The following is a 27,438-nucleotide window of genomic DNA, read 5'->3' as shown; positions in this document are numbered from 1 at the left end:
AACCCCACCGCACAGCAATTAGCCCGGTTCTCCCGCGCAGATTTGCGGCTTAGCTCTTAAAAGCCGTTTCATAAATATTCGATGGCCTTTCCGACAGGGTAATGTGCCTCTGTGACATTAAAGAGGAAACTCTGCGAAGGGGAGGGATGACAACAAATTTATCCACCAATAGCACACTCTTTTGGCACAAAAGCACATTCTTATCTTTACATCCCATAATGAGAAGGCAGGGACGGGACTGTTGCTACAGCTCTCTGGGTGGGTAGATGTACAGTGTAAGAGAAGGGTGGCTGTAAATTGTTAGATATTTTTCTCCTCCCTGCCTTTGCAAGCAGAAGGACCGCGCTTGCATTCCTGCTGTGGTTTTCCTAAGCCCCCGGTGAAGAGGACTTCTCGCACGATGTCAGACTGCGAGGGACTGCCTGTGGGTAAGCGCCAGATTTATATTTACCCCGGTGTCCTGCTGACTAGTTCACATTCTCAGATTGCAAAGTCACACACGAAGCCGGTTGCTTTCGAAGGGAGCCGGAGCCGTGGCAGGCAGAGGAGAAACTCCCTGCAACCACCCTGGATCCCAGTGCGGTTCCTTACGAGCCCGTGATGGAGGGCTGGTGTGGGTGGTATCGCCTGATTTTTGTCTGAAGGCACAGGGGCTGGATAGGAGAAAGGGTTTGGTAATTCAGGCAGATGGTCTGAAGTGTCTGTGTCCGGAGAAATCATGGTATCTACGTGCGTAGTCTTAAGCTCAGGAAAGAGAGTTTGTGGGGATGGGTCCTGCAGGACCAAGCATGCTGTGTACATGTCCTGTTCATGCCTTGATAAACCTTCCTGGACGGTAACGGACTCAGCAAAGGCAGAAAAATTTAATGCAAAGGGTTTATTTGCTGAAAGGAAATAGAAGTGTACCTTATTTTCAAAATAAGTGCCTTACGTGTTTTGCCTATATCTGGAAATGGGTCCTTTACTAGCACTTATGGCTGTATATGTCAAACTTCACTGAGCAGGAGAGCACATCAGCAAGAAGCATGTTTCTCAGCTGTTTTTTTTTTTAAACTTCTATAGGAATTGTAAACACTCACTAGACTGTCTGCACAAAAGGAAACTCTTGTCAAAATGCTAGAGTAATTCTCTGCCAAGGCATTTTACTAATAAAGAGATGGACCATTGAAAACACTTTTTTTCTTTTTTCCTTTTGCAATGGCAAGCATTTATCTTTTCACATCTGTGTATACATATACACGTACATATACGGTGTAGCACTTGTGTTTCACTGGCCTGTGAAGGCTGTGTGTCAGAGATGAGGATCTGGACTAAAAAGTGAGGCTGCAGAAGGAGAAGGCTGCTGCAGTGCTTTTTTTTCCTCCTCTCCCTGCTTCCATCTTACAAAACTAATCCCAAGTCCAAAAATGCGCACTCAAAACTAGAGTGGAAAAATATAAATTATGTATACGGTGCAGAGTGAGCTGCACCATGCGCAATTCCCTGTGCCGTTGCTGTCGTTGTCTAAAGAGAGATGAAGACGATTATTTCCTGCTTACCTTCTCCAAGGGCTGATCTGTTAACCAGCAAAGCTTCCCTCCTTCAGGCTTTGATTTTAAGGGCCTGACCTCAGTTTGCTTGTTAAGCACTCTGAGTTGAGGGTGGGACATTTCAGGGTGATAGTCACAGTATTTAGCTGGCATCTGATATTAATGATGAAACTGATATTGAGCGTGCATGGCACGTTGTGTGCAGAAGTTACTGATATCTCAATTACCTTTGCTGCTGAAGGGACCTAGGAGGTTTCCTCCAGAAAAGCGTTCACAGATGCAGGATTTGAGGGAAGGAAGCAGTTTGTTATGGGCAGGAATGAAAAGTAAAGAGAAATTGATGTTTAGATGTGGATGTGGATCAGAAACGTGCCAGCATATGCAGAGGAAAGGGTCGTTTCTCTCTGTTGCCCCAATAATCCTCCTCCATCGCCCAGCCAGTGCTGGCCTTGCCTCCAGCCCACCTCCCTGGCACCAGGGCTCACCCTGCCCTTGGGCGCTCTGCCCCACGCCGGGCACACATAGCCCATCACAGCCCGGTGGTCACTGCTGCACCGACCTTCCATCATCTTCTGGTTCATGTATGTATAGATGTGTATGTGCACATTGGCATACATAAATACACACAAAACCAGCACTGGAGATAGAAATAGTGGCACTCCTGTGCAGTTATTAAGCAATTTTAGTGAACCAGTTGCTGGCAGCTTGCTTTTCATGTCCAGGTATTTTGAAACCAAATAATTCTCTTTGTGGTTATTGCTCTTTTACTAGCTACTTCAGAGTTTAAAACTTTAGCAGTAAAAACTCCCTAAAAAGGGTTGCAAAAAATCATCATCAAACTTTCTAAAATAATGATCGGTATCCAGTAGTGCAGAAATACCACTTCGCTGAATACAATGAGCATAGTAAGGCTGGCGTTGTAATTTTAAAATCCTTGGTTTGCATGCAGCCAGATAATATAGCTGCAAAAAGTTGTTGCAGTGACAGATATCATTAGCACTGCAATGTGGCTAGAATCCAGAGCCCTGCTTATAACACAAACCGTACAGACGTATGTGTGCGTCCGTGTATACACATGCACACAGCTATAAATAAGTTTAGCCGAAGCACAATATTAGTGTCAAGTGTACGTATTGGTTCGCCAACCTCTTCGCAAAGGGTATGCCTCATGAACAACCTGGAGGACTGCAGTTTGTAGTTATAGTAAATTAATGCCAGAAATTTTAGCCTGCTTTCAGCCTACACAAGAATGTAGCAAGAACAGCTGTGTAATTGTTCCCTTGGACAAGCAACTTAGAGGGAACTGCTGAATACAATCTTTGAATTAAATAGCTGGATATGAATGGGTCAATATACCAATAATTTTTCAACAAGAAGCTTTATTCTGTAAGAGTATCCTTTTTCAACGCTGGAAATGGTTATGCAATTTTTCAGGATGAAAGCATTGGGTGTTTTTAAATCTCTGGTTTATGTTCAATTCTAGTGTAGCTGCACCCTTTTGCTGATGTGGAATGGAAAACTAAACATGTGATGCAAACAAAGTTTTATTTTGTTGTTAGAATGTAGCACAGAAGACATTAAAAAAAAAGATCCTAGATGTCAGATTGCAGAATAAATGTAAGGAAGTGTACAGTCATTTTGGACTGAATTCATACCAAAAAAGGCACTTGAAAACGTCGCTATCAAAATGATCTATTAGTGAACAATATTCTAAAATTTACACTATTAATTTCCCATTGTAACATGGGGAGATAAAGAAGAAAGAAAGAGCAGTCACTTCAGGACAAATGGACTCCTATTTCTTTCTCATTAGCAATTATTGACATGCTGATGCTATCTATTAGTGCCAGATGCATAGATTTTCTGTCATTCCTACATGCAGATAAAAGAAAAGCACATCAATTATTTAAGTGCTTCCTCTTGTGTGTATTATTTTTCTCTTGTAAGGAGACATAGTTCAGTCTCTGTAGGACTGAACAGCTTTTCACGCACCCAGCATTTTGATTAGGAATATATGAGTCATGATGGTTCTGGTTCTTAACACAATCCCTTTGACTTCAGAAAAAACCTCTGAAGTCACGCAAAGGTTCTTAAAGTGCCTCATTCCTTATTTTCTTATTTCAGCCACAGGCTGACTTTGAATGGCTTGGGTAACTTTTTGAGGATAACATCACTGTTGCAATAATACAAGGTATTCAGCTGTAATAGATGAAGATTATGTTGCTGAAGAGGCAGTAGCTATTCAGACGCTGGGAGTCTCATATGTACATACTTTGTCATTTACTGAAACAGGATTAAGAAGGGAAGAAACAGAATTGATTTAGCTTGTTCTGCAGCAGGTGGCATGCGAATCTAACTGAATTTCCTTAAAATTCCTCTCAAACTTTTGTTGGCCTCATTTCAGCAGAGGAAGAAACAAGACCTTTCATCTGAAGTATGTTCCTGACTCTTTAGCTAAATACTTCCTTTCGAAGCTAAAATTACACATTTCAAACATTTCTTTAAGACAGTCTGGAGCCAATTTGCTAAAAATTGGTTCTTTCAGAATCAGGATATCCCAGAAACCTACAGGAATGTAGATTTCCTGAAATTCAACACATATTCTGCACTGTCATGGGGAGTCCATTTAGCTCAGCCAGAGAGGCTGCTAGTGAGCGAGATCTCCATCTCCCACACTGGGCTGTCTCTAAACAGCCGCTGCGAATAAAATATGGCACGAATACATTTTTGTAACAAAACATCATTAGAAATTACCCAACACATGCATGAGCAGTGCTCCTGTCACATAAAATTGCCCCACTTTCACATATTCATGGTAGGACTATGCTTTAAATTAATCTTTTGTCAGATTTGGTAAAAAATGTCTAGATTCTTGCAGATAACTCTGTGTGCCCCTTAGGGCTGGAGCACTAGTTCTGCTTTGCAGTCTAAACCTTAGATAAAAAGTCTTGACTCAGAAACTAATGCTGACAAGTGAGAGGTCCCACTGAATATTACTGTTTGCAGGGTGAGACCCTAAGGAAAAGGCAACACACTGAAATCACCTTGCAGAATTGCTGTACAGAATGCGCTTAGTGCTCCGGGATAAACAGGGAAGTGGCAAGGCTTTTTCAGTATATCAACCCAGCTGCCTGCTGCAGGTTAGAAAGGTAATGGCATGTCTTAAGCATCTCAAGAGAGTAGTCTGCAGGATGACCAACAGCTCCTCACCCCACTGAAACCTCCAGCACTGGCTTGCACGCTCGGAGCTCCAGGAAGTCTGTCAAGGGATTTAATCTGAAGTTCTATGAGTCCAGCCTTGCTCTTGGCTAACTTGCTACATGCCATGGCCAAGTCATTTAAAGATGCTCTGCAGCTGTAATGGACATGGCTGAGTCAAACATTTTAAAAAGGGAAGGTAAAAACATCTGACAATCAGTATAAATTCTCAAGAAAGAAGCATTTCCAAATGCTAGCATTTATCCCATTTAGTGAGCTGTTCTTTTGCTTCAGCCACTGATTGATCCAGACTCACTGGGGAAGACATCATCTCTCTGCACACGACTTTCCATAGGAAAGCATCCTATCCATGAAGAAGTTTCATCTGGTTTGGCTGAAATCCCAGGGGATTTCCTGCAGCCTGCATGGCTCCTTCCTGCTCTCCCCTCTTTTCCCAAGAGCTCTCTGCCATGCTCACCCAGGACAGCAGCCTGTCTTCTGCCTGCTTGGATGTGGGGAAAGCCCTGTCTCATGGAGAGATGGGGAGGAAATCCCCACGGGCTTCTGCCCTCTGCTTCCAGGCTCTCTGGCTGCTCCGGATTTATATAGAGTCATTTTTCCATTTAGGTTGGAAAAGACCTTTAGATTACCAAGTCCAACCATAAACATAGCACTGCCAAGTCCACCAGTAAACCATGTCCCTAAGTGCCACATCCACACATCTTTTAAATACCTGCAGGGAAGGTATCATCCGCTTCCCTGAGCAGCCTGTTCCAGTGATTGACAACCCTTTTGGTGAAGAAATTTTTCCTAATATCCAACCTAAACCTCCCCTGGCACAACTTGAAGTCACTTCCTCTTGTCCTATCGCTTGTTACTTGGGAGAACAGACCAACGCCCACCTGGCTACAACCTCCTTCCAGGTAGTTGTAGAGAGCGATCAGGTCTCCCCTCAGCCTCCTCTTCTCCAGGCTGAACAACTCCAGTTCCCTCAGCCACCCCTCATAAGACTTGTGCACCAGACCCTTCACCAGCTTCGTTGTCCTTCTCTGGACACGCTCCAGCACCTCAATGTCTTTCTTGTAGTGAGGGGCCCAAAACTGAACACAGTACTCGAGGTGCAGCCTCACCAGAGCCGAGTACAGGGGCACAATCACCATCATAGCAGTATTAAGCACTAATAGCTATTTTTTTGTAAAGAGAACCTTGAATGCTCTGTATTATTTAACAGGGTTTGTAACTGATGAGCACCTCACAAAAACACTGATCTTGATGTGTGTAGCCCTTGGCAAACTCATTTACTTTTGCATTTGGGAAGTCAGGTCAGAAGATAAACATTAACTGTTAGAGCCAGTGACGGTTTTTCCAGTAGAGTGTTCTTCCATCACAAAATACAGAGGTCACTAAATCAAAATGCAACATTTTGTCAAGAATTTCAATATGTTAATATATTTCTAAAAACTATATTTTGAAAACCGAAATTGAGTGGGAAGTGAGACAAAAATTCTTGGAATGCTTGGGTAAAATAAAACCAACTGGGTTTCCTGACCCAGTTTGATTCAAATGAAACTGAAATCCCAGAATTTTCTTGGCAGCTGGGAATTCTCCTGCCGACCCGCTCTGTTGCTCCCCCATCTGTCTGAGCAGTGTGTCGAACAGCAGAGGCTGGGCATGGAGGGGGCAAACACCGATGACAATGAAACAATCATTATTTTTTAAGGTTTTAAAAAGTTCTTGAAACATGAGCATCAGGCAAACACGCAAGGAAAAATGAATGTCTCCAGTGCCTCAGGAATCCATGTTTTGCAAGAAAATCCCCCAAAAGCAGATTTATGATGACAAGCAAGCCCTGCTGAGATACAGGGGTGGGAGCCTGCCAGAGGCACACCTGGAAAGCCCTCTCTGCCCATAAGGCTTTTCAAGACAGCCCCATGATCCAAAATATTCAGCTGACAGTCCGTGAAAAGCTAAAATCGCCTGCGTGCGGCCTTCACCTGCTTCACAGGCTGGTGAGGGCTGAGCCCTGGTTAAACAGCCCCCCGCTGAGGAGGGACCACCAGGTTCAAACACAGCTTTCAAAGCCATGAGGCTGCAGTGGCCCAACCATAGTCACTTCTCACCCACTGTTTCAGGTATTTTGTTGGGAAAAAAGTGCTTTTCTTTTGTTTGGGAGAAACCTGTGGCCTCTCAAATCCATGCAGCAGTTGCTGCAGCGCTGGGAAAGGGAGAGAGCTGGAGGGCTCAGAGCAACTCTCCTGTTTTCACTTGTGTAAAATGCCACAGATGGCAAAGCTGGTTCTTTGTCATGAAAAGCAAAGAGGAAAGAAGCTGCTCTCTGTCGCAGCCAGGCTTGTTCTCAACAGGGGTTAGCCCAGCTCAGCCAAACGTAACATACCTGTACATAGCTGTGTAGTACAAGCCCTGTGCGTTACTCAAAGTTATTTCTTAAAACTAGGTTCAAAGTTTGCTACCTCTGGAAACAGGAGAAAGACAAACTGCTGCCAACTCCCTTTTTCGCCTCTGACACTTTGCTGAGGAGCAAGCACAGACCCAGGAGCCCCAGCCCTGCCCCACTGGCTCTGCAGCCCAGCCAGCTGCTCCTGCCCTGGCTCCCAGTGCTGGCTCCAGCAGCGTGGCGGTGGGGGACGAGAAACAATTTGGGTTGGCTGGGGTCGGTGACACTGAGTGGTGTGTGTCCTGTGAGAGTCCATAAGCTTAATTTTGGAGGTTTACTGCAGGCAGAGTGGGAGCAGCAGGACACAGGTGTCCTGTCCCCAGGGCTTCGTGGCAGTTAGGTGGGAGCTATATTCCTGGAGTGTCCTGAGCAAAGGCACAGGGTTAGGCAGCATCTTCAGTGTCTGCATTTAAAGTGTAGCAGGTGAGGTGTCCTTCTGTGGACTAGGCTAAATATTTGGCTGGCAGGCAGGGGCTGTGCCTGCTCACCGTGTTTCTAAAGCAAAATGAGAGTACGTGTGCTATGTGCTACTAGGGCTCCAGGTCAGGGGTTTTAGAGCTAGCAGAGACATTAACACCCACTTCCAGAAAGTCTAGGTTTGCAGAAATGTACTGAAATCATATCTGGGAGTATAAGAGAGAATTTATTCTCTTTTTTTTCCCTTTTTTTTTTTTTTTTTTTTTTTGAGGGGGAGTGCTGAAGAAGGAGAGCTCTTTCAGGCACTCGTTAGAGACAGCAGAAGTTAGCATGAAAGTTTGCAGCTGGGATGCTGGTAAGGATCTAAGTAAGGAAATACAGAAGATACTACATAGTTCCCAAGTGTTCCTCCTCCCCGCCCCCCCAACGACAGGAGGATTTTGCTTGGATATTTCTGTAGAAATACTTGGAAGCTGTAGTTTGTCCCAGGATCTGTGAGCAACAGCACTTGCACAGGCTGTACAGCACATTTCTGAACAGTCTTATTCTATTATGTTTACAGTAACTTAAGGCATGCAAAAAACCCAACTGATGTGTTTTTTCTCCTCCTCTCCTCCATGCCTCACAACATCTGCAGCATTTCCATCATAGTCTGTGTTAAGCCATCGGCATTTAGAAGCCATAATTGCATTTAACATTTGCTTCTTGCTGTCTGGAGCCCTCTCTTGCTACAGACCTGTTTTACAGGCAGTAATTTAGAGGGTGGGGCACCCTTCCCTTATTTTGCCATTCAGACTCCAAACCAAATGCCCCGTTTGCCCTCCCACCAACCCAGTGAGTGCCCAGTCTGTCATCTACGTATTCAGTTGCTTCTCTACCCCTGTCATTTCTTTCCTTACTGTCTGTTACCAGCTCCGTCACCACTCATTAATGGTTTCCACAGTTAAATTCGTAGCATTTAGGATTCCCTTAGATCTCAACCCCCCCCTAAAACTCACCTCAAAGACTGGCAAGATCCCCCAGATGCTTTCTTCCTTGTGGGAAAGAAACTCTGGGGCAGAGGAATGGGCTCCTGACAAATGCCAAGCGCTGGGCATGGACCTGTTGGTAGTGCCTGGGATCAGTTCCCCGGAGGGGTCCTGGGTTTCACGGAGCAACTGAAGTCACCGTTGAGTCAGCGGGGCATGTGGGGACTGGTCAGAGCTGCTCTTTGGTTCTGCACACGGTCTGTCAATCACAGAAATCGCTTTGGGAAGAAAAGCCTGTCTCTGCAAGCCCTCATTCAGATGACTCCAAACTGGGCTCAGTAAATTGACTGTGGCCCTTGAGAAGTCACCACAAATTCCAGGAAGATTTAGGAAAGTACAATGCTGTCTCCATCATAGATCACAAGGAGCATTTCAGAGAGCTGTCAATGGCTCATTCGTCTCAGACAGCTCTTCCCCACCAGCTGGGCAGGAACCCCCCAGCACCTCATCACTGCTCTCAGCACCATTTTTATGGCTCATATTTCCATTACGTCAGCGCTCCTTGGAAGAGCAAAGGCTTTCACCCACACCACCTAGTGTGAGGTTTGAAGAGTTGGAGAGATGAAGAGTTTGGAGAGATGTTTGAAAGGTTTAAGTCCAAAACGCCCTCATAAATCCATAGACACTGCTTGCCAAACTTGGCATTTCACGTGGTTTTCACCTATTTTGCAAATAAATATACTTCCTTGGTGCCTACACAGCACCCATACACACTTATCTTTTGTGATGTGCTTTTTGTGGAGCTGCAGGATATGATATGGCTTTGCCAATACCCCTCAAGCACACAGCGCACCCAGAACACTTCCCAGCAACTAATAAAACTACCATGAAATGGTAAAACCCTTGCTGCTGCAACCAGGGCTGTTGGCTGGCTACTCACTATTTAGGTGAGTAGCAGCTCTTCTAGTTCACTCAGATGGGCATGGTTGTTCCTGCTTCTCCTCAGAAGCTCTGATGAGAGAATAAGCCTGCACTCCAGCAGCTTCATGTGTCGTAAAAATGTGTTAACCCCAGCAGGCAGCCAGCTACCCAGGCAAGGGGTCTCCAGCCTGAAGCCAGGGCTGGGTGAAAACTCCTGTAGCTAGACAACTTGCCTAAAGAAGCCTTGCTGACACAAGGAAGAAGTAAAAGCATACAAAAAAGACCTGTGTGTAACATCTGAACACCTAAGTGTTTTCCACAGATACTCAAAAATCTACAAAGGTGACAGCAAGCTGAGGGCCTCAGGTTGTCTTGATCATATCACAGGGATTAAGAAGCACCTAACTTCAGGTTAAACTTATAATTTGTGCATCTCCCATTCTCTGGGGGAAGGAAGTTTTAGGACCCTGATCTAGACCCCTTGGAGTCAAGAGGCGCTTTTCCATTCACTCCAACGAATTTGGATCACAACTCATAAAATCTCAGAAAAACCTTTATCCACCTGACCCATAGGTACAGACTGTGGCTGCATCAGCTTGGTTCTTCTTCATAAGACAGACAGCCTGACCCCTGTGCTGTGTGGCTGGTGAGGTTTTCTGGATGAGACCTCACCAGAAAGCACTCTCATGGTGCGTGGGAAGCACCATGCATTAGTCATACTTTGTCCCAGCATGATTGCTCAGAGAAACCTATTTATATTTGCACCTAATTAAAACTCAGTGAATGTTTCGTATTTCCCCTACTGAAACATTCTAGATATGACTTAGCAATAAGTCACAGCCATGTGTGTGGTATTATTCAGAGTTTATATATGAGGGACTGAGGCACATCAAGATTAAGCCCAAACCAGCTCCCACTGACGTGGGTGTCTAATTGGAGATGCCGAGGAGCACTTCTTTCAGAGCGCTCAGCATAGCACCGTATTTCATCCAAACTTCATTGGCAGCTGTGAGCGTTGTGATCTGTGGCCTCTGGTCCAGTACAAGGAGATGAGGAACATGGCATCAGTGACCATTTGTGAAAAGCTTGGTTTCCACAGTTGTTCTGTAGAGTAACTCTCCTCCTTTTGAGAGCTGCTCTGCAGCTGAGGCACAGATGCAATCCAGTTCTCAGTCAAACTTTTCAAGCTGACTTAGCCTGAAATCGTCCTTGATCTTCCTGGAATTACATTCTTTACCATGTTCAGTATCTCCAACAGGTGAAGCTGTGATGTTATGATAAACAGCTTATTGGGAACACGTGTCATAAAATGCAAAATACTCTGACACCTTATAATTAGATCTCTAGCAACAAGTATACTTGTTATAATAATAACAATTGTTTGGAGATACTCTACAGTGTTGATAGCCTCACACACAAGCACCTCTGATACAGGCAGCTTGTCCCTGGACGCTAAATCTGGCATTTTCTACAGCTTTTCTACTCCAAGTCAGAGGCTCCCAGGTTCATCCTCTTGCTACAATGGTCAGCTGGCCTTCTCACACCCATCTGACTTAGGCATGAGACTGCAAACCATTTGTGCTGCAGGCATATGGACTGCATGTGGAAAGGATTTTGAGAAGGAAACTATTATTTCCTGCATCTATCATAAATTCCAAGTGGTATATTCACGCGTAACTGTTCAAAAACAGACAGTACATTGATGAAATGGAAGCAATTTCTCTGGGAAATTTCACCTAAACTGTTTCATTTGCCTTAGTGCTGCCAACTCTTTGATGTTTATCATGAGCCTCATAAAATTTGTTTTAATCTTTTTTTCTAAAGCCAGGTTTCTTGGGTCATGAGTTTTTGGGGGTTGTCAAGATGTCAATGCACCGTCTGTTTTCACCCAGTCAGCAACATATGGAGAGTCTTATGCCACTAGAGAATGAGGATTTTTTTTTCAAAGATGTTTTGGTCAGGTATTTAAACATCTAAAGCATAGGGAGAAGCCTCACGTGGGAAAATGCGAGAGAATGTGCAGTGTCTGGAACAGATATGCCAGGCTGAGGCACACAGTGCTCACATGTGTAGGCTGGAGAATAATATTTCTGTAACAAAACCTGTCTTTTTAAACACCAACCACATTTTTGCATGTTTTTATTTTGAGTCATTTAATGAAAAAATTGGAAAACTCCAGGGATAGCATTCAATCTGCTCATAGTTTTTCACAGGAGGAGTGTTTGTTTTCTCAGTAAACTCCTCTCCTACAATTATTTGGTTTATTCAGATCTTTGGGGAGCCTCCTCACACATAAAGTAGCTGAAGAGTCTTTTTGCTGTCCTTTACTACTCCCTGCCTACTCTGATGTCCGATAAAGTAGGGGGAGCAAGAACACAGCTCTTCACTCTTCTCCTACTACATTGGAAGGAGACTACCTCTGAAAAGTGGCCAGATGACACAATTTGCTGAGGCATGATGAGTCTCCCCGCCCTCCTGAAGGAACCTCACTGCTCAGATCAATCCAAACATAACCGACACCAGTGAGGTTTCAGCATGGTTTTGAGCTCTGGGGATGCAGAAGGACCATCAGACCCTGAGCACAAACATCTCCCCTCTTTGTGCTGCCATTGGGACCTCAGCAGGACAGAGGCAGTTCCTGTGCCATGTCCCTCACTCCAAAGCTCTGCTGTCCCTGCAGGGGAGAAGAGGCAGAGGACCACCCCAAAGTGCACGAGAAAACTCACTACTCCATGGCTGTGAGACACAACGGTAGCCAGGAGCTGAATGTCTGTTTTGTCCAAGCGGGAGATACAGGCTTAGAAAATACTCAGTTTTCCTAAATTAGTTTTAATTTCTCCCACAGAAATGTGCCTCAAAGTTGAGTGCATGTTTAGCATTTGCTTCCTTTTCCTAATGAAGTTCAGCAGCTGGGTTATCCTAGATAACGGTGACAAATCTGTAAAGATTTCCTTGTTCTGAGGTGATTGCTCCATTGACAGTCTGCCTCATTAATTAAACTGCGTTCAGGGAGAGAGGAGAACTGGAGGCAACTGGACAATTTAATGAGTTGACATGATGGGCAAGACAAGGCTGTGGCGTGACTCCATCCCAGCACAGCCCTGAGCCTGCCCAAACAGCCGTGTCTTTGCAACTCAGAGTACCTGCATTCTCTGGAACGAACTCAAACGGAGTTGTTTGGAGTGACAAGCCAGCACGGAGAGATCAAATTTGCTTTCCACTACTTGATGCGCTGCCTTGTCGCAGGCCAGCCTCTTCACAAGTCGGCTGCGTGGAGAACACCGTGGAGCAAATGCAGGTGGGCAGATGCTCTCTGGTACAGCTTCTCCAGGCTTTGCCTTGTTCCTCTGTGCCAAATCACTTGCAATGAGTCCCAGACCTCTCCTCTCAACAGTTAATAGCATCTGATGAGCCCATGGAGAGCCTTACGTGCTCAGATTTCTGTGTGTGGATCAGGTAACAGACATTTACAAAAGGTGCAAAAAACCATCAGGAAGGCTAATTCTTCACTGAGCTCGGTTTATGGTCAGGGATAGCCCTAGGTTTCTGCCCAGAACTGAGGGTTAACTTTAGTTCAGTAAAAGGTTATTAGATTCTTATTTATGGTTCCATTATTTCCCAAAAGCCACTTAGCAGAACTGAGTTATCTTCCTTGTCTAAACTCTCTGGCTACTGACGATGCTTGGCTGCCTTCTCTGTATTTCCAAGCCCTTATGCTAAGTTTAGACAAGGAGGAGAGATTTGTCCTCTGGACCTTCATTTTGTGAGTTACACATTGACTGTTGTGGGGACAATGGGATCTAAAAATCCCATTTACTGCACAGCCAAGTGGGCTGGGGCTAGGAAGACTGATTTCTCCTTGCTACATAGTAGAACTCCTTTGTGTGAAGGGCATGTGCCCTGTGCTCTGAAGGATGCTGCTGCAGGTTTCCAAAGACTTAGGACCACCTCTTTCTTTCTTATATATTACCTTAGGCAAGTATTTCTTAAAAATTGTCTCTCTGCAGCTGCATATGTGGTTCTTGAGATCCTAAATAAGTGATGTCTGTGCCGCAGTGCGGTGCTCCCCAGAGACACCCAGTTTGAGACCTCTCTGGCCCTCCTTTGATTCTTCCAGTCCTGCCCATCTGCTGCTGCCTTCCTCCCTCTGCCCAGCAGCAAGTCCTGGGAAAATACCTTGGTTTTATCCAGAGATGGAATACAAATCATCAAAATACCAATAATAAGCATTTATGGGACTAAAGCTTTTGCATCTGAATATGTGTGAAGTAGAAACGCAAAAGTAATTTTCTGCTTGGTGTGAAGATTAGGAGAAATTTCTTTGTGCTTAATAGAGGAAAGCATCTTCTACTGTTTTCACATCTTTAATAAAGGCAAGTTTCTCCAATTCTTATGCAATAAAGGTGGAATTTTACCAAGTATCTGGTGATGACCCAAACCACAATAGTGAAATATGAGCCACTGGCTCATGTCACTGAAATCTCAGAAGGGAATTACAGCCTTTAGCAGGGTTCATTTGAGGTATACTACTTAAGGTAATAGGGCTGGACAATCTCATTAAGATTTATTTCTACCCCATTTAAACATGGGTTCAAAAGTACAGCTGGAGCTGTACTGGCTTTATCTTTGGCTTATGGAAGAGATTGGAAAAAGAAGTAAACAGAAAACAGAATAAATCGCTCAGTCTGCTGGGCCAGGACACTGCAGTATATAGTGAACACAGACTTGTGCCCAGCAGGCTTGGAGGCTGAGGAAATCAGAACAAACTTTTGTCCTTATTATATTGCATAGGTTTTTTTTTTTTTTTTTCTATTTTCTCACTGAATTTAAGAGATATTGCATCATTTCAGGAGGGAGAGGGTAACACAGAACAATTGCCTCTGCTCTTCTCTAATGGTAGTTCATCATGCTCACTGGACTTGCTCCAGACCCAAATTTGTCCATACTCATTTGGGAAATGCATGGCGTAGGAAAAATACATTTTCAAGCATTTCAGCTTGTGTTGCAGATTCCCTAAGTAGTCTGAGATGTTTACAAAGCTTCCAGTGTGTTGGGCTTGTCCTCCCCCAGATAATGATATGTGGCAACAGTAATCCTTCTATCACGCTGTAAGTTCTTGCTTCTGGTGAAGTCATCCAGATTGTGGGCTATTCGGAAGGATTTATTTTCTCTGCTTCTTCAGTATAAAAGAGCAGAGGATCTTTACACCTGGGAGAAGAGAATTTGATAAATAGTAAATGCAGAAGCCCACTAAATTTGCTGCAGTGTCTTTCTGGTAAGTGGGAATAGATATGCTCAAATGCTTCAAATGCTAGCGAGCGGCGGCACCTACCAGAAGCTACTTGTGGTGATCGTGGCCTGAAGCCCAGGCGCTTTTAGGATCAGACACCCTGTAATCCACAGGCCAAGCTCAGGCTGCCAGCACGGTCCAGCTCCTCTACAGCAGGCAGCAGCAGGGCCATCCTAGGGCTCGTCCTCACAGGGCTGCAGGACCAACACCAAGGGGGGTTGCAGCAGGCAGATGATGTCAACAGCAGAGGACATGACCTCAAACATGTCCTTGGCATTGCTTCCACATGGCCACATACCTGAGCCCTTCAGTCTATGAACGGATTTTCTTGTTTGGGCAAGACACATCGCACTCTCAGCCTTCTCACATTTGGACCATCCCTTGCAGTTTACCAAGACCCAGGGTAAATGAGCACATCCAGAGACCCCTGGAGATACCAAGGCAAGTAGACGCATTTGGCCCCCTCCCACACTTTCTGTGAGAGGCTCGGCTGGGAAGGAGGCCCAGCATTGCTATTCTCTAAGTATGATTTCCTTGGCACTTGTTTAATGCATAAAAATACACAATCAACACTGCCATGTAGGACAGGACTAAGATTTGCATGTTTGGAAGAAAACTAAGGGATTGAATAGAAAGAAAAATGGAGTCAGCAGTTCTAAGGACCCATCACCATAGTATCAAACCACTATTTACAAAACTTCTTTGTGAAGAAGTTTCCACAGGCTCTTTCCTTCAGTTTCGGTTAAACTCAACATAGTCACTGCTCTGGATTTAAACTCTGCTCTGAAAGGTCTGTAATCTAAACATGGAAACATTTAAGTCATGCACTAAAACAAGAAAATGAAGCTGCACAGTGTGATCTGGTGCCACGTCCAGACCCCCGGGCTGGTCCTGGTGGAGCTGCAATGGCCCCATTGCACAGAGCAGGGAAAAACCAGGGAAAACCCTCATGCAAGCCCCAGAGCTGCTGTCCTTGGATGAAAACCCTTATGCCACTCCCAGAGCTGTCTTGCTGGGGGGGAACCCTTGTGCAAACCCCAGAGCTGCCATCCCAGGAGCCCGAGGCTGGGCCAAAGTTAACAAGAGCTGCCTGGCAGCCTGGTGAGCATAACGTGGCCCTGCTGCATCTCTGCAGCTGCATTTCCGGCGTGGTCTGGGGCATCCATGTGCTGTCCTCCCTCGTGTGATGGGTGTGCTCCAGCCTGAAAGCAGCAGAATAAAGCCCTGTGTGTTTTTGGTGGCTGAGTTCTGTGAAATACAGTTCAAACCCTGGCTCAAAGGGGGAAAAATTAATTGTGTATTCAACCTTCATTCTGTTTTAATCTGGAATTATTAAGGACATTTATATTTTTAAACACAATGTTTAACCCATTAAATGCTTTATATAAGCTCATTAGGAGCTTCTGAGCAGTGTCATATTTATTGCAATTAGCAAATATTAGTGGATCAGCTGAACTGCAAAATACTTCTTCTGTCCTGCTCCTCTTTTGTTCCTCTGTCTCCTGCCTGTCATAACCTAAGCATAGCCTAGATTAGATCCTTTCACACATCAGCCTTTCTGTCTGACGAGTCCTAAAGAAGTAGAAATTAAAAAAAGGAAAAGGAATAGAAAATTAACCATTAGGAGCCTCTGAGAAATCAAAAGAGCCTCTTGGGTTAAGTCCCTCACCAGTGTCAAGGCTAGCAGCAGTGCCAGTGGCATTAGAGGCGCTAAGTCACTTAATTCCAATATGATTCAGAATCATTTGTAGCTATCGGCTTATTCAGAGTAAATCCTCTTCCTCCCAGGTCTTTTGTTTGCTGACTCTTGATAGGCTACGTTGCATATAAATGAACTTGTAAGATATGTGAAGGAGGGATGTGTTTTCATTTGCACTGAAGTTCCATGCATGCAAATGCTACTGTAGAAATACTAGTAATGAATAGTATTAATAGTTAATGAATCCAATCCTTATTTTGGTTTTGTTTCAGGTTTTTTGAGCCCTTACTCAGATATAAAATATATGAAATGAAAGGCAAGTTTTCCTGAATAAGGACAGAGGCCCATTATACAAGGTGATGCTTAGACCTTGCTCCAGTCAGTGGCACAGGGTAGCCCAGCTGGCCCATGTCCCAACCTGGGTCTCAGGGGATGGCTGGAATGCAGCCTTTGAGGTCTTTTGTGGTCTGTGAATGAATCACAGGCTGCTAAGCCACCCCAGGCCCACAGAGAGCTCGGGCTCCCGGGAAGGAGCAAAGGTTTGGGTACCTGAGTCTCAAATCCTACCGTGAGTGCTACAGCCCCGATACAAGTGCCGGGTCAGACCTTTCAGCCCAACTTGTCAGTTCTGTGTGTACCCACAAATGCCTGAGTCCTGGCATTGCTGAGCAGATAAGCACTGGTTCTTATCCTACAGCTTCTTGAGAGGATTCAAATCCTCTAGCAGAGGGCATCCAAACTAACTGGGCTGGCATGCTGTGACCAGAGGGTGTGGAGAAGCATTTAGGAAGCGGTATAGAAATCAGTACTAGACCCTCCGTGACAGACCTCAACCTTTTCCCTGTGGTGCCGTGTGGCTGTGCAGGGAAGGACTGCTGGTCTTCTGCCAAGCTCCAGCCCTACTTGGCTTGTCTGCGGTCCTGGACGTTAATCTTCCTTCTGCCCTGCGTGCTAGCCTGCATCGCCTGTGTTTGATGATAGCTGGAAAAAAGTCTGACTTTTATGAGGCTGTTAGAGTTTTTTTTTTTTCTTTTTCTGGAAAGGGAGGAAATAAAGGTGTCCTTATTCACTTAACAATTATATAAAAAAAGCATCCAATCATTATCTTATTTATTTGTAAAGAACTTACTGCTAAAGTGCCAAACGTGGAGCAGCAATCAGAAAAATTTCATTTACTGTAAACATCAAAACTGTCACACGAGGTTCAGAGATCAGAGTTTAGAGAGTTCATTTTGGGGACTTGGACAATGAAGGTCCATGTTTAAAGGAGACCCATTCTGCAGCTATTAATAATCTAGATTTAAGGGCCCTATTCACAGATGACTTCTAGTTCTGTTCTTTTCTATTGGAGCTCCTTGAGTCTCTGTTTCTCTTCCCAGCTGATGCCCTTTCCTCCTAATGCCCTCCAGCTGGGCGGCCTGCTACTACACCACTTGGAAATCAATCCCAGAGTGTCTCTTGCAGGAGAGGTACTCCAAGTGCTCACCACCGAATAAGCACAAACCCCTGAAGGCCATTCACCTAGTGCTATGTGTCACTGCTACAAGCAGAAATTATCGGTTGCAAGATGCCTGGAGGTAGTTTGCAGTTATGCCTGGAAATAATCACCCTGATTCTGTCTCATTCCTCATTCAAATCTTGCCATTGATTTCTGGGAGCTTAGCTTGGACTTACAGTTAGGACTGAATTTAGGTTCCTAAAATCTCAACATCTCACCTATTATTTTTCTTTTAAATTGTTTGATCCAAACACACATCAACCGACAAATGTATCTTTGTCCTGTTGTGTCTTACACAAACATAATCTTTATGGCATGTACTGGTTGAACTGAGAAACAGCATTGAAACCCAGACTTCCACTGCCTTTCCAGGAATGGATTTAGGACACAGTCTAGAGATTAATGCCTTGGCTGATAGTGAGGAGCATTAAGAGCAGGACCTAGATAGGGTCAGATTACATAAAAAGAAAAACACTAGCTGCAAAATCCATGACTACACGTAAGAGAGCAGAATATCTCATGGATGAATTTATCAGTACTTCAAAGCTGGTTCATCAGAGATGAAGCCAGCTACAGCACTACAAACTACAGTCTGTATTCCAGTTATGTTAGCTGTGATCTTGTACTAGTTGGTTCACAGAAAATTTGAAAGGGAGAATAAATATTGTCTATAACCCCTGTTGCCAAAGAAAATGTAAGCAGTATTATTTTCAGCTGCTTACTCATTCAGAGGGAGCCACAGCACATGAGTCTTGCTGTGCTTTTTGGCTGCTGGGAGCCAGCAGTGTTCCTCTTCAAGTGTGGAACTATTCATGCTTGGATTTTGAGGGAAAACAGGGATAAAACACAAGGTCACCAATGTTGCCTTACTAACGTGATGTGAGTAGTCGAAGCATATGTAGTATGGATCATGAACGTGCTGTTGGAAGAGAAGGTGTTTGGGGATGGACCGCTCGATGGATAAGGAATTGGCTGGATGGTCACACTCAAAGAGCTGCGATCAATGGCTCAATGTCCAAGTGGAGACCAGTGACGAGTGGCATTCCTCAGAGGTCGATATTGGGACGGGCACTGTTCAACATCTTTGTCAGCGACATGGACGGTGGGATTGAGTGCACCCTCAGCAAGTTTGCTGACGACACCAAGCTGTGTGGTGCGGTCAACACATTGGAAGGAAGGGATGTGTCCAGAGGGACCTGGACAGGCTTGAGAGGTGGGCCTGTGTGAACTGCATGAAGTTCAGCAAGGTCCTGCACATGGGTCAGGGCAATCCCTAGCACAACAACAGGCTGGGCAGAGAATGGACTGAGAGCAGCCCTGAGGAGAATGACTTGGGGGTGTTGGTGGACGAGAAGCTCAACGTGACCTAGCAATGTGCACTTGCAGCCCAGAAAGCCAACTGTATCCTGGGCTGCATCAAAAGAGGTGTGACCAAGAGGTTGAAGGAGATGATTGTCCTCCTCTACTCCACTCTTGTGAGACCCCACCTGGAGTACTGTGCCCAGCTTTGGGGTCCCCAGTACAAGAAAGACATGGAGCTGTTGGAATGATTCCGAGGAGGGCCACGTAGATGATCAGAGGGCTGGAGCACCTCTTCTATGAGGACAGGCTGAGAGAATTGGGGTTGTTCAGCCTGGAGAGGAGAAGGCTCCAGGGAGACCTTATTGCAGCCTTCCAGTACCTGAAGAGACCTACAGGAAAGATGGTGAGGGACTGTTTACAAGTGACAGGACAAGGGGTAATAGTTTTAAACTGAAGGAGGGTAGATTCAGATTAGATATTAGGAAGAAATTCTTTACTGTGAGGGTGGTGAGGCACTGGAACAGGTTGCCCAGAGAGGTTGTGGACGCCCCATCCCTGGAAGTGTTCAAGGCCAGGTTGGATGGGGCTTTGGGCAACCTGGTCTAGTGGAGGGTGTCCCTGCCTGCAGCAGTGGGGTTGGAACTAGATGGTCTTTGAGGTCCCTTCCGACCCAAACCATTCTATGAGTCTGTGATTCTATGATTCTATGAAACTTTTACAAATGGGAAGACAAATATGCTGGTATCTCTTGTTGGCTCCAATAATGACATGCAGTATTATGTGCAGACTGCCTAAAGAAATCACAGCCTTTTTCAGTGGTAACAACATTTCCTAACAAAGACAGATTGTGTCTACAGAGGAAAATAAGAAAGGTGACTGCCAAATAATATCAGTGAATGTATGAAGAAAATACTATTTTGTACCAAAAAAAATAATGACATTAAAATATGGTTACGTGGATTGTCTAAAGTGAGAAGACTAAATATTTGGTAACTAAGTATCACTACCCAAAGGATTTATTTATTATTCCCCCGTTATCCTACTGCAACTTAAATACCTCACAAAATGACCCTTAGCAGCAAAAATTAAAGCCAGCTATATTTTATTACTTATCAGCAAGTCCCAGCATAGGAAGATAAAAGATGTCAAACATGAGATCCCATTATGAGAAAGAAAGAAAGAAAGAAAGAAAGAAAGAAAGAAAGAAAGAAAGAAAGAAAGGCAGGCAGGCATTAATCCCATCACCCCAGATTTGTTCCCTCTAGAGCCAGTGTTCATGTGATGTGTGAGTGATGATTTCAGTCCTGGGAAAGGCCTGACTCAGCCATGTGCAGCTGAAGGGATGCTCTGGAGGAAAAGCAAGTTTTGGCTTCTCTGCGTTTGGGGCTCATGTCAGTAACATCAATATGCACTTGTTGCCCTGCTCTCTGAGCTAAACCACCTCTGATTTACCTGCCCTTTGCACTGGAGCAGACATAAAGAATCCTGTAGTGCAACTGAAGAAGCATCTCGTTCCCTCATTCTTCCTAGGGGTTGTTAGTGATGGGTAGGGGCTTGCTTACAAAAAGCATAAGATAGTTCCAGAAATATAGTGATATTGTAACAGGTAACAAAAACTCCAACAGCTCTAAACAGAGCCTGTTTCAGGTTCAAAATGCCTATCAATAAGCTCAGTTATACATTCATAAACAGCCACTTGCACTACAGGGATGTCACGAAAGGGCCCAATTTAATTTTCTCCCAATCCGTGGCAATTTACAGGACTGTGATTTAAATCCTGGTCATCACTTTGAGTGTGTATGTTTGGGGGGAGGGGGAGTTAAATCACACAAAGCTTTCTTTCTCACATGAAGCCTTTTCTTTAGCTGTACCTCGAAAAGTCATTCAGCACAATTATTTATTACTTGCATAAATCAGAGCAATGCAAAGAGGTCTATAACAGCATATTCCTGTTTCTGTTATTGTTCCAACATATCTAACCTGAGAAAGGGATGACTCCTTGGTTTTGTTTGGGGTTTTTTTTGCGGGGTTTTTTGTTTGTTTTTCTTTTGTTGGTTCGGGTTTTTTGGTTGTTTTTGTTTTGGTTTTTTTTGTAATGCTATATGCTCTCAGGGAAATAATAGACAGTGGTTTATTCATTAAATTCCTAGAGCAGGAGGAAGTCATGCTTGGATCTTGCTGCCATGGAGGGAGATAAATAGACTGTCCTAATATATTTAGCTAAAGAAGATATAACCCATAGGAAAACACACTGAACAAGACTGGAGAGACGTATACAAGCTGGCACGGGAGATACTGAGCTAGAGAACAGACTGTTTAGATAGAGGCACTTACGGGTATTCCCCACCAACAAATGAATCATCGAGGGCATAACTGGCTATTTTTAGCAGCAGTGTCTATGTTTCTTTTGTCTTTTACCTCAAGAAAACTGTGAAGCACTACACAGGAGCCACCAAAAATCTATACGGAGCAATGCTGGGCTTCCTTGTATGGATGGGCAGGGCTCAGAGTGCCCTTGGCTTTGCTGTGCAGCAGTGCCCACAGACATATACGTGTATATATATGCGCATGTGTGTGTGTGTGTGTGTCCATGCAGAAGTTCATTCTTCCAACATATATCCTCACATGGTGGGTAGGGTGGGGGTGCTCAGGCATCCTTTGTGCTGCCACCCCCCCTCCTCCCGTGCTTCCCCTCAGCTCCCCTGCGAGGATCAGGGAGATTGCATCTTCTGATATCCTAATCATTGCTCTGGGCAAAATCCTTGGACTTTAGCCCTAGGGATCATGATTTAATCCAATAATTTATCTGAATAATGGAAACCAGTGGGTAACACACTATTTGTTTTTATCATTATATTCACCATTTGAAAGTAACAGGCTGCAAACCCCTTATGATTTGTGGCAGGGCATTCCATTAACGCATCTATAAAAAAGCAAAGATGTCTCCATTGACAGCACTTAACAATTTTCTCTATTACTTTGATGACTATTCACTTTGAATGGAAAGTGCTTTTCCGCACCATTGAAGCATAGCTAGTATATAACCTCTGAGCACTCAGAAACGCTGAGATGCTACAAGAAGGAACAGTTAAGAGAGCACATCTGCTCTTTGCCATGTGCTGCCCGGCTTCAGACCCCGCACAGCTCACTGCCTGCAGTGCTGCTGTATCGCACAAATCGGGACATGTGCCCCGTGGCATCGAGAGCGGAACAGAGCTATTTCATCTGCCTTCTGGTTTTGTATGATTGCCAAGTGGACTTTACATTCAATTCCTTGTATGAAATTGGTGGTAAAATCTATGCAGGTCTAAGCTTGTTTCATAAGCTTTTATTGGATAGCAGAACAGTGTGTAGTCGTCTGGCGGTGGGGGATATGGAGGCTGTAAGTTGAGAGGCTGATGTTCAAATCCAGCAGATCAGCATAAAGCCCTCAGGATATTATTCTTGCTGCAATTACAAGTAACAGCTATCAGGAAAAGAAAGGGTAGGAGACTGCCATGTAGTGAATAGAAATGTTTCTCTTCAGTTGTTTGTATGAATGCTGCAGACAAGGATAAATAGTTGTTACTGTAAAGCTCTCAGTGACAAATTGATCCCCATCTGTGTCTCTAGCTGCCTCTAGCTTTTCCTTATGGGAGGCAGTGGTGGGTCACCAGCGTGGTCATTTTAAGCTTGGTACAAAAAAAAGATCCTGATTTAAGAGTCTCCTTGTGTGACCTTTGCTTATAGTTGTGTTTCTCACACAAACAGCCCCAGTGTTGTCGATGCTACTAGGTAGATGGTAGAGACGATTTCACTGTGACTGTTAGAGACAGGAGACGAGGAACAAAAGCTCCTTTCTGAGAGCTGCCCATCCATCTCGAATGCTCTGACTCACTTCACCTCATGTGGGACATACTGCTTAGAAAAACCAACACTGCCATCTTTTTACCACGTTTACAGGATCACAGCCTTCGGATACACAAAGCATTACTCACTTCAGCTAATTCCATTAATGCTGAAGACACAGGCTTGCATTTACTCTGTACAAGCTGTAGAAGAGGCTTCTCTATGAGAGGATTATGGCTACAGTTCAGATGCTCAACATTTCCTAGTAGAAATATTTCACAATGAAGCAATAGCATCATTAAGAGCTTGCAATGCATCAGCATCTGCTTTGTTTCTTCTGTTAGATTCTCCCCTTTTACTTTTTGTAAGGCTATGAAGAAAATAAAAATTAATTGCTGCTGTTCTTGATTTTTACAAGAAATCCTTTTCTTGTAAAGAAAAGATTGTAAAGACAAGAAAGGTCTTTTTACAAGACTTAGGGAATAGAGAAAAAAAATCTCAGGCTCAGTTGTACAACATAATCAAACTCTCAATGCCAAATGGGAATGCAATGCCATGTCAATGCAAGTGGTAAACTGAGCAGATTTCTGGTCGCCTGACATGTGTCTATCTAAGCATGTGTGTATGCAAACACAAATGCAGTCTGGCATAAATTATATGAACTATTTTATCTTGTGTCAAAATATTTTCCCAGTTCTATGTGTTTCTAAATACATCTAATTTATGCATTTCTGAGTATATGATGTGTGTTGCTCACAGCTGAAGCAGGTGTATCAGCTCTTCTCCTGTTTAAATCAGAGATGCTGTTGGATATTTCAATGGATAGAAAAAGTACTTCTCCAGGTGGTACCAGGTTTGAAAACAAGCAGTTTGACAAGTCCACACAAGGCATCCAACACAAGCCCTCCAAACTAAATTTTTTTTAATTGCAGGATGTGTACTCTCCCTTTCCAGTGACCTTGCCATCCTAAGCGGGTTCTTATGACATCACCTTAATGCTGTGGCTTAAAAACAGCTTAATTAATTTAGCGTCTATGCATTGCTGTCTGCTGCCATTGTAACCTTCACATAAATAAAAAGAAGATAAGGCACCCAACTGCCTCTCATGCAGAGCCCTTTGAGTCCCGGACATAACCCACCAGCTGCTCCGGGGGCATCGCTGAGGAACATGAAGTCCATCCCTGAGGAACCGGCCCAGGCAGACCACAGTGGAGCACCAGAGTTCTGTGCAGGTCACTCATTTCTTCCATTACTTAATTCCACGTTGCCGTTGACATGAGGATTACCTTGTATTTTATAACAGCTGGGATTTTAATTCCATCTACAAAGGAATTAATTTTCCTTAAGTGTGATGGTGGCTCGGTGTTAAGTAGTAAGTAGACAGGGTTAGTGCAATGATGTTTTCTGTGGTCTGGATATGATATTGTAAGACAGTGTCTGTTTCTGTATTGTCTGATTTTAAATACCATACTGCAGCAAGAAAACTCGTTCTGACTCAGTCTGAGCTCTGAAGACCTCATAGACTTGTTTCTTTTTAAGTATTACCTGTTCATGGTGAGTGTTTTAGTGTGAGTTTAGAACAGAAAATAGCTTTTCTTTTCCTTCAGTACAGTCTGGAAAGTAGACAGGTGGCAGTAAAAAAAACCCCACAAATCTAAAGCAAGCTATAATGCCATTAATGGTTTAAGTTACTTTAATAAGAAAGGATTTGTTGCTTACTAGCTTGAGATTATACATAACTCTACTTTCAGTCAGTACGGAAAAAACCAAGATAAGCAATCAAAATACCTGATTTTAAATATATTTCTTTTTCCTAAGTAGTAGACTTGTAGATCTTTTTATGTTACTCATTAGCTAACAAAAGTAATCCCCATCCTGAGATCTAGCAAGAAAATCCGGGATTGGAGTTCATGCAGAGACTAATCTATGTAGATTAAATAGCTGTATTGTCTTTCTCCCTGCATTGTACAGCTTGGCGGCATACCCCGAAACCGAAACCAAAACCAAATCTAAAAAATGTCTACCCAGTCCCAGAACTACCAGCTGTCCCGTACCAGGGCACGGGGACCGCTCTTTGTGCCTGGCAGTGACTTCGTGGTCCACAGGTATAATGCCGGGAGGTGCTGTCAGCGATTGCCGTACACTGCCAATGCCCGCAGCATTCCTTCCCTTCACAGCGCTCGATCCCACGAAGCTGCTCGAGTCCAGCAACTGACATCACAGCAGCAAACGGTATTATCTGAATTATGCATGTATCAAACCTGGGCTCTGCACGGTGAGCACAGGTTCAAAACCCCTTCTGACAGCCCCATCGCTGTATTATATAGCATGTGACTCATTAACTGTGAGCAGCTGAGACAGCCCAGGTAGAAAGATGCTTTTGGAGCTGGCTGCTTTGTTCAGAGAGCTTTAAAAAAATGTTACGCTTGCTCTTGTGGAATAGGCTCACGCACACCACAGATGGAGGAGATCCATTAAGGCACGTCCTGGCACAAGCCAAGCGTAGGGCTGTGTCAGACATCCAGGAGCTATTGAAAGACAGAAGTACAGTGAGATCTCTGAAGCTATCTGAAACTATCCGGCCAGGAGGCTGAATGCCAGGCTTTGTAGAAGAGCAGATATTTTTCTTTTCTAACAAACATCTTTGACAAGATCCTGGGTCAGGTATTACCTGTAGTCTATAACAGATTGAATGAGAAATCCATCCTCATGGGTTCTTTGTTCAAAATAAGATGGCCGTATGTGGATAAATGATACTACTTTTAATCATACTCTTGGAGTTCACATTGCCCAGCATGTGCGGGAAGGGAACCCCCAGCATGCCAGGCAGCTGGGGAGGTGAGGACGGTGGCTTTTGGTGAGTACCACGAAGCTGTGCAGAGAACAGTCACGCTGGGCTGCCTCCTGCATGTGTTCTGGTATTGACACTGAGCCATGCGTGTGCCCAGGCACTTCTCTGGCTTTTACTGCACATTGATCTTCTGCCTTGGGCTGTGTCATCCTCAGGATGTTTTTCCATCTCCTTTAATCAGATTTACCAGCTGCTCATGCTCTCAGGACACTGACTCTGTGGGGCGTACTTCAGATCTTGGTCTGTCTCACCTACATATTTACCCCCTTGACAGCTGTGTGCTCACAGCAAGGGCATTGTGTCTGGCTTGACTTGCTGGGACACCTATATTCTGTTTTCTGTGAGAGGGATCCTTTTAGTCCCCTTGCACACACTGCTCTGCATCTGTGTTCCCTCCAAAATGTGGTACCTTCCCTAGGGAGATGGCAGGGGCAGACCTGTACCATCTGCTTTGGACTGGTATTGTCTTCCAAAATATTTTAAGGGATGCTTGCTGGTAGAAATGAGTTTTTGACGTTCCTCAGGGTGACATTGGGCACTGTGGGATGGTAGCAAGTGATTGAGTTGATACCTCTGAAGAGGGCAAGCTGCCACCACAGCTGAAGCTCCTGCTTCTTTGCAAGGACATGGTGAGGAGCTAATTTGCTGCTAATTTGCTGTAAATAAGAAGTAAAATGGGTATGTGAAAATGACCACAAAGATTTCACATACTCACACAGAGTCTGTTCTCCTATTCTGTGTGTGAGATGACGTATCTCCACTGATGTAAGCCAACTTTTTCATTTGTGTCCACAATCCATATATAGCACTAAATGCGTACGCAAGCCAATGAATAAATGTTTCCATTATTGTGTTTGCAGTCTGGAAAAAAGAACCCAGTAAACCTCTGAATAGCATCAAATATATCCAAACTAGAACATAAAAGGCTTTTCCATAAATACATGCATTTCGGGATGCCTGTAACTCTGTTCTTAAAACAGAACCAGAGCTAATTGCCAATGAAATCAGCAGTCGCTGTAGCAATCAGATGATCAGCAAACAGCTAACACGGTGTTTACAGGACAAGGTCTGGGCTTCACTCTGCTCCACAGCGCCTAGAAGCCGTTGCCATCAATACTTTTCTTACTGATATTCTCCAAGATCTTTCAGCTTTACTGCAGCTGGACTTGTGAAGCAGTAGTTACTATGAATATGCACACATCTGCTCTCATAAATTATTTCTGGCACATGTGTTTAAAGTAGGGCAACAAAGATATATAAACTAGATGGGCTATAATTGTTTGTGGGGAGTTACTTTTTATGAAGCAACTTTGATTTGCATGTCGTGTATTTTTACTGTGGTATGCACTACAGCACTGAAGTGTTGATTTTTGTCCACCTGAACACTAAATATGATTTTCAATATAAATTTATTTGCCTGGAGCTAATATCTGTGAGGCTGTGTTGGTTGCTATATTGTTTCTACAACAAACACGAGCTGCA

The 27,438-nt window shown here is 44.2% G+C and overlaps 1 protein-coding gene across 2 annotated transcripts in view; it reads left to right on the top strand.

The window, feature by feature from the left end:
- Positions 1 to 208: 208 nt before the first annotated feature.
- The window catches only part of EML1 (EMAP like 1), a 131,319-nt gene continuing 104,089 nt past the window's right edge, over positions 209 to 27,438 (top strand). For both annotated transcript variants that reach the window (XM_075753561.1, XM_075753558.1), the window contains exon 1: positions 209 to 428. In XM_075753561.1, the coding sequence (XP_075609676.1) occupies positions 401 to 428 (28 nt within the window). In that variant the 5' untranslated portion in view covers positions 209 to 400. The remainder of the gene's footprint in view (positions 429 to 27,438) is intronic.

Source organism: Balearica regulorum, chromosome 5, assembly GCF_011004875.1.
Source record: "Balearica regulorum gibbericeps isolate bBalReg1 chromosome 5, bBalReg1.pri, whole genome shotgun sequence".
Taxonomy (NCBI): Eukaryota; Metazoa; Chordata; class Aves; order Gruiformes; family Gruidae; genus Balearica; species Balearica regulorum.
The sequence above is the reverse complement of the archived record's forward strand: the minus strand, read 5'-3'. Positions and strand labels throughout refer to the sequence as shown.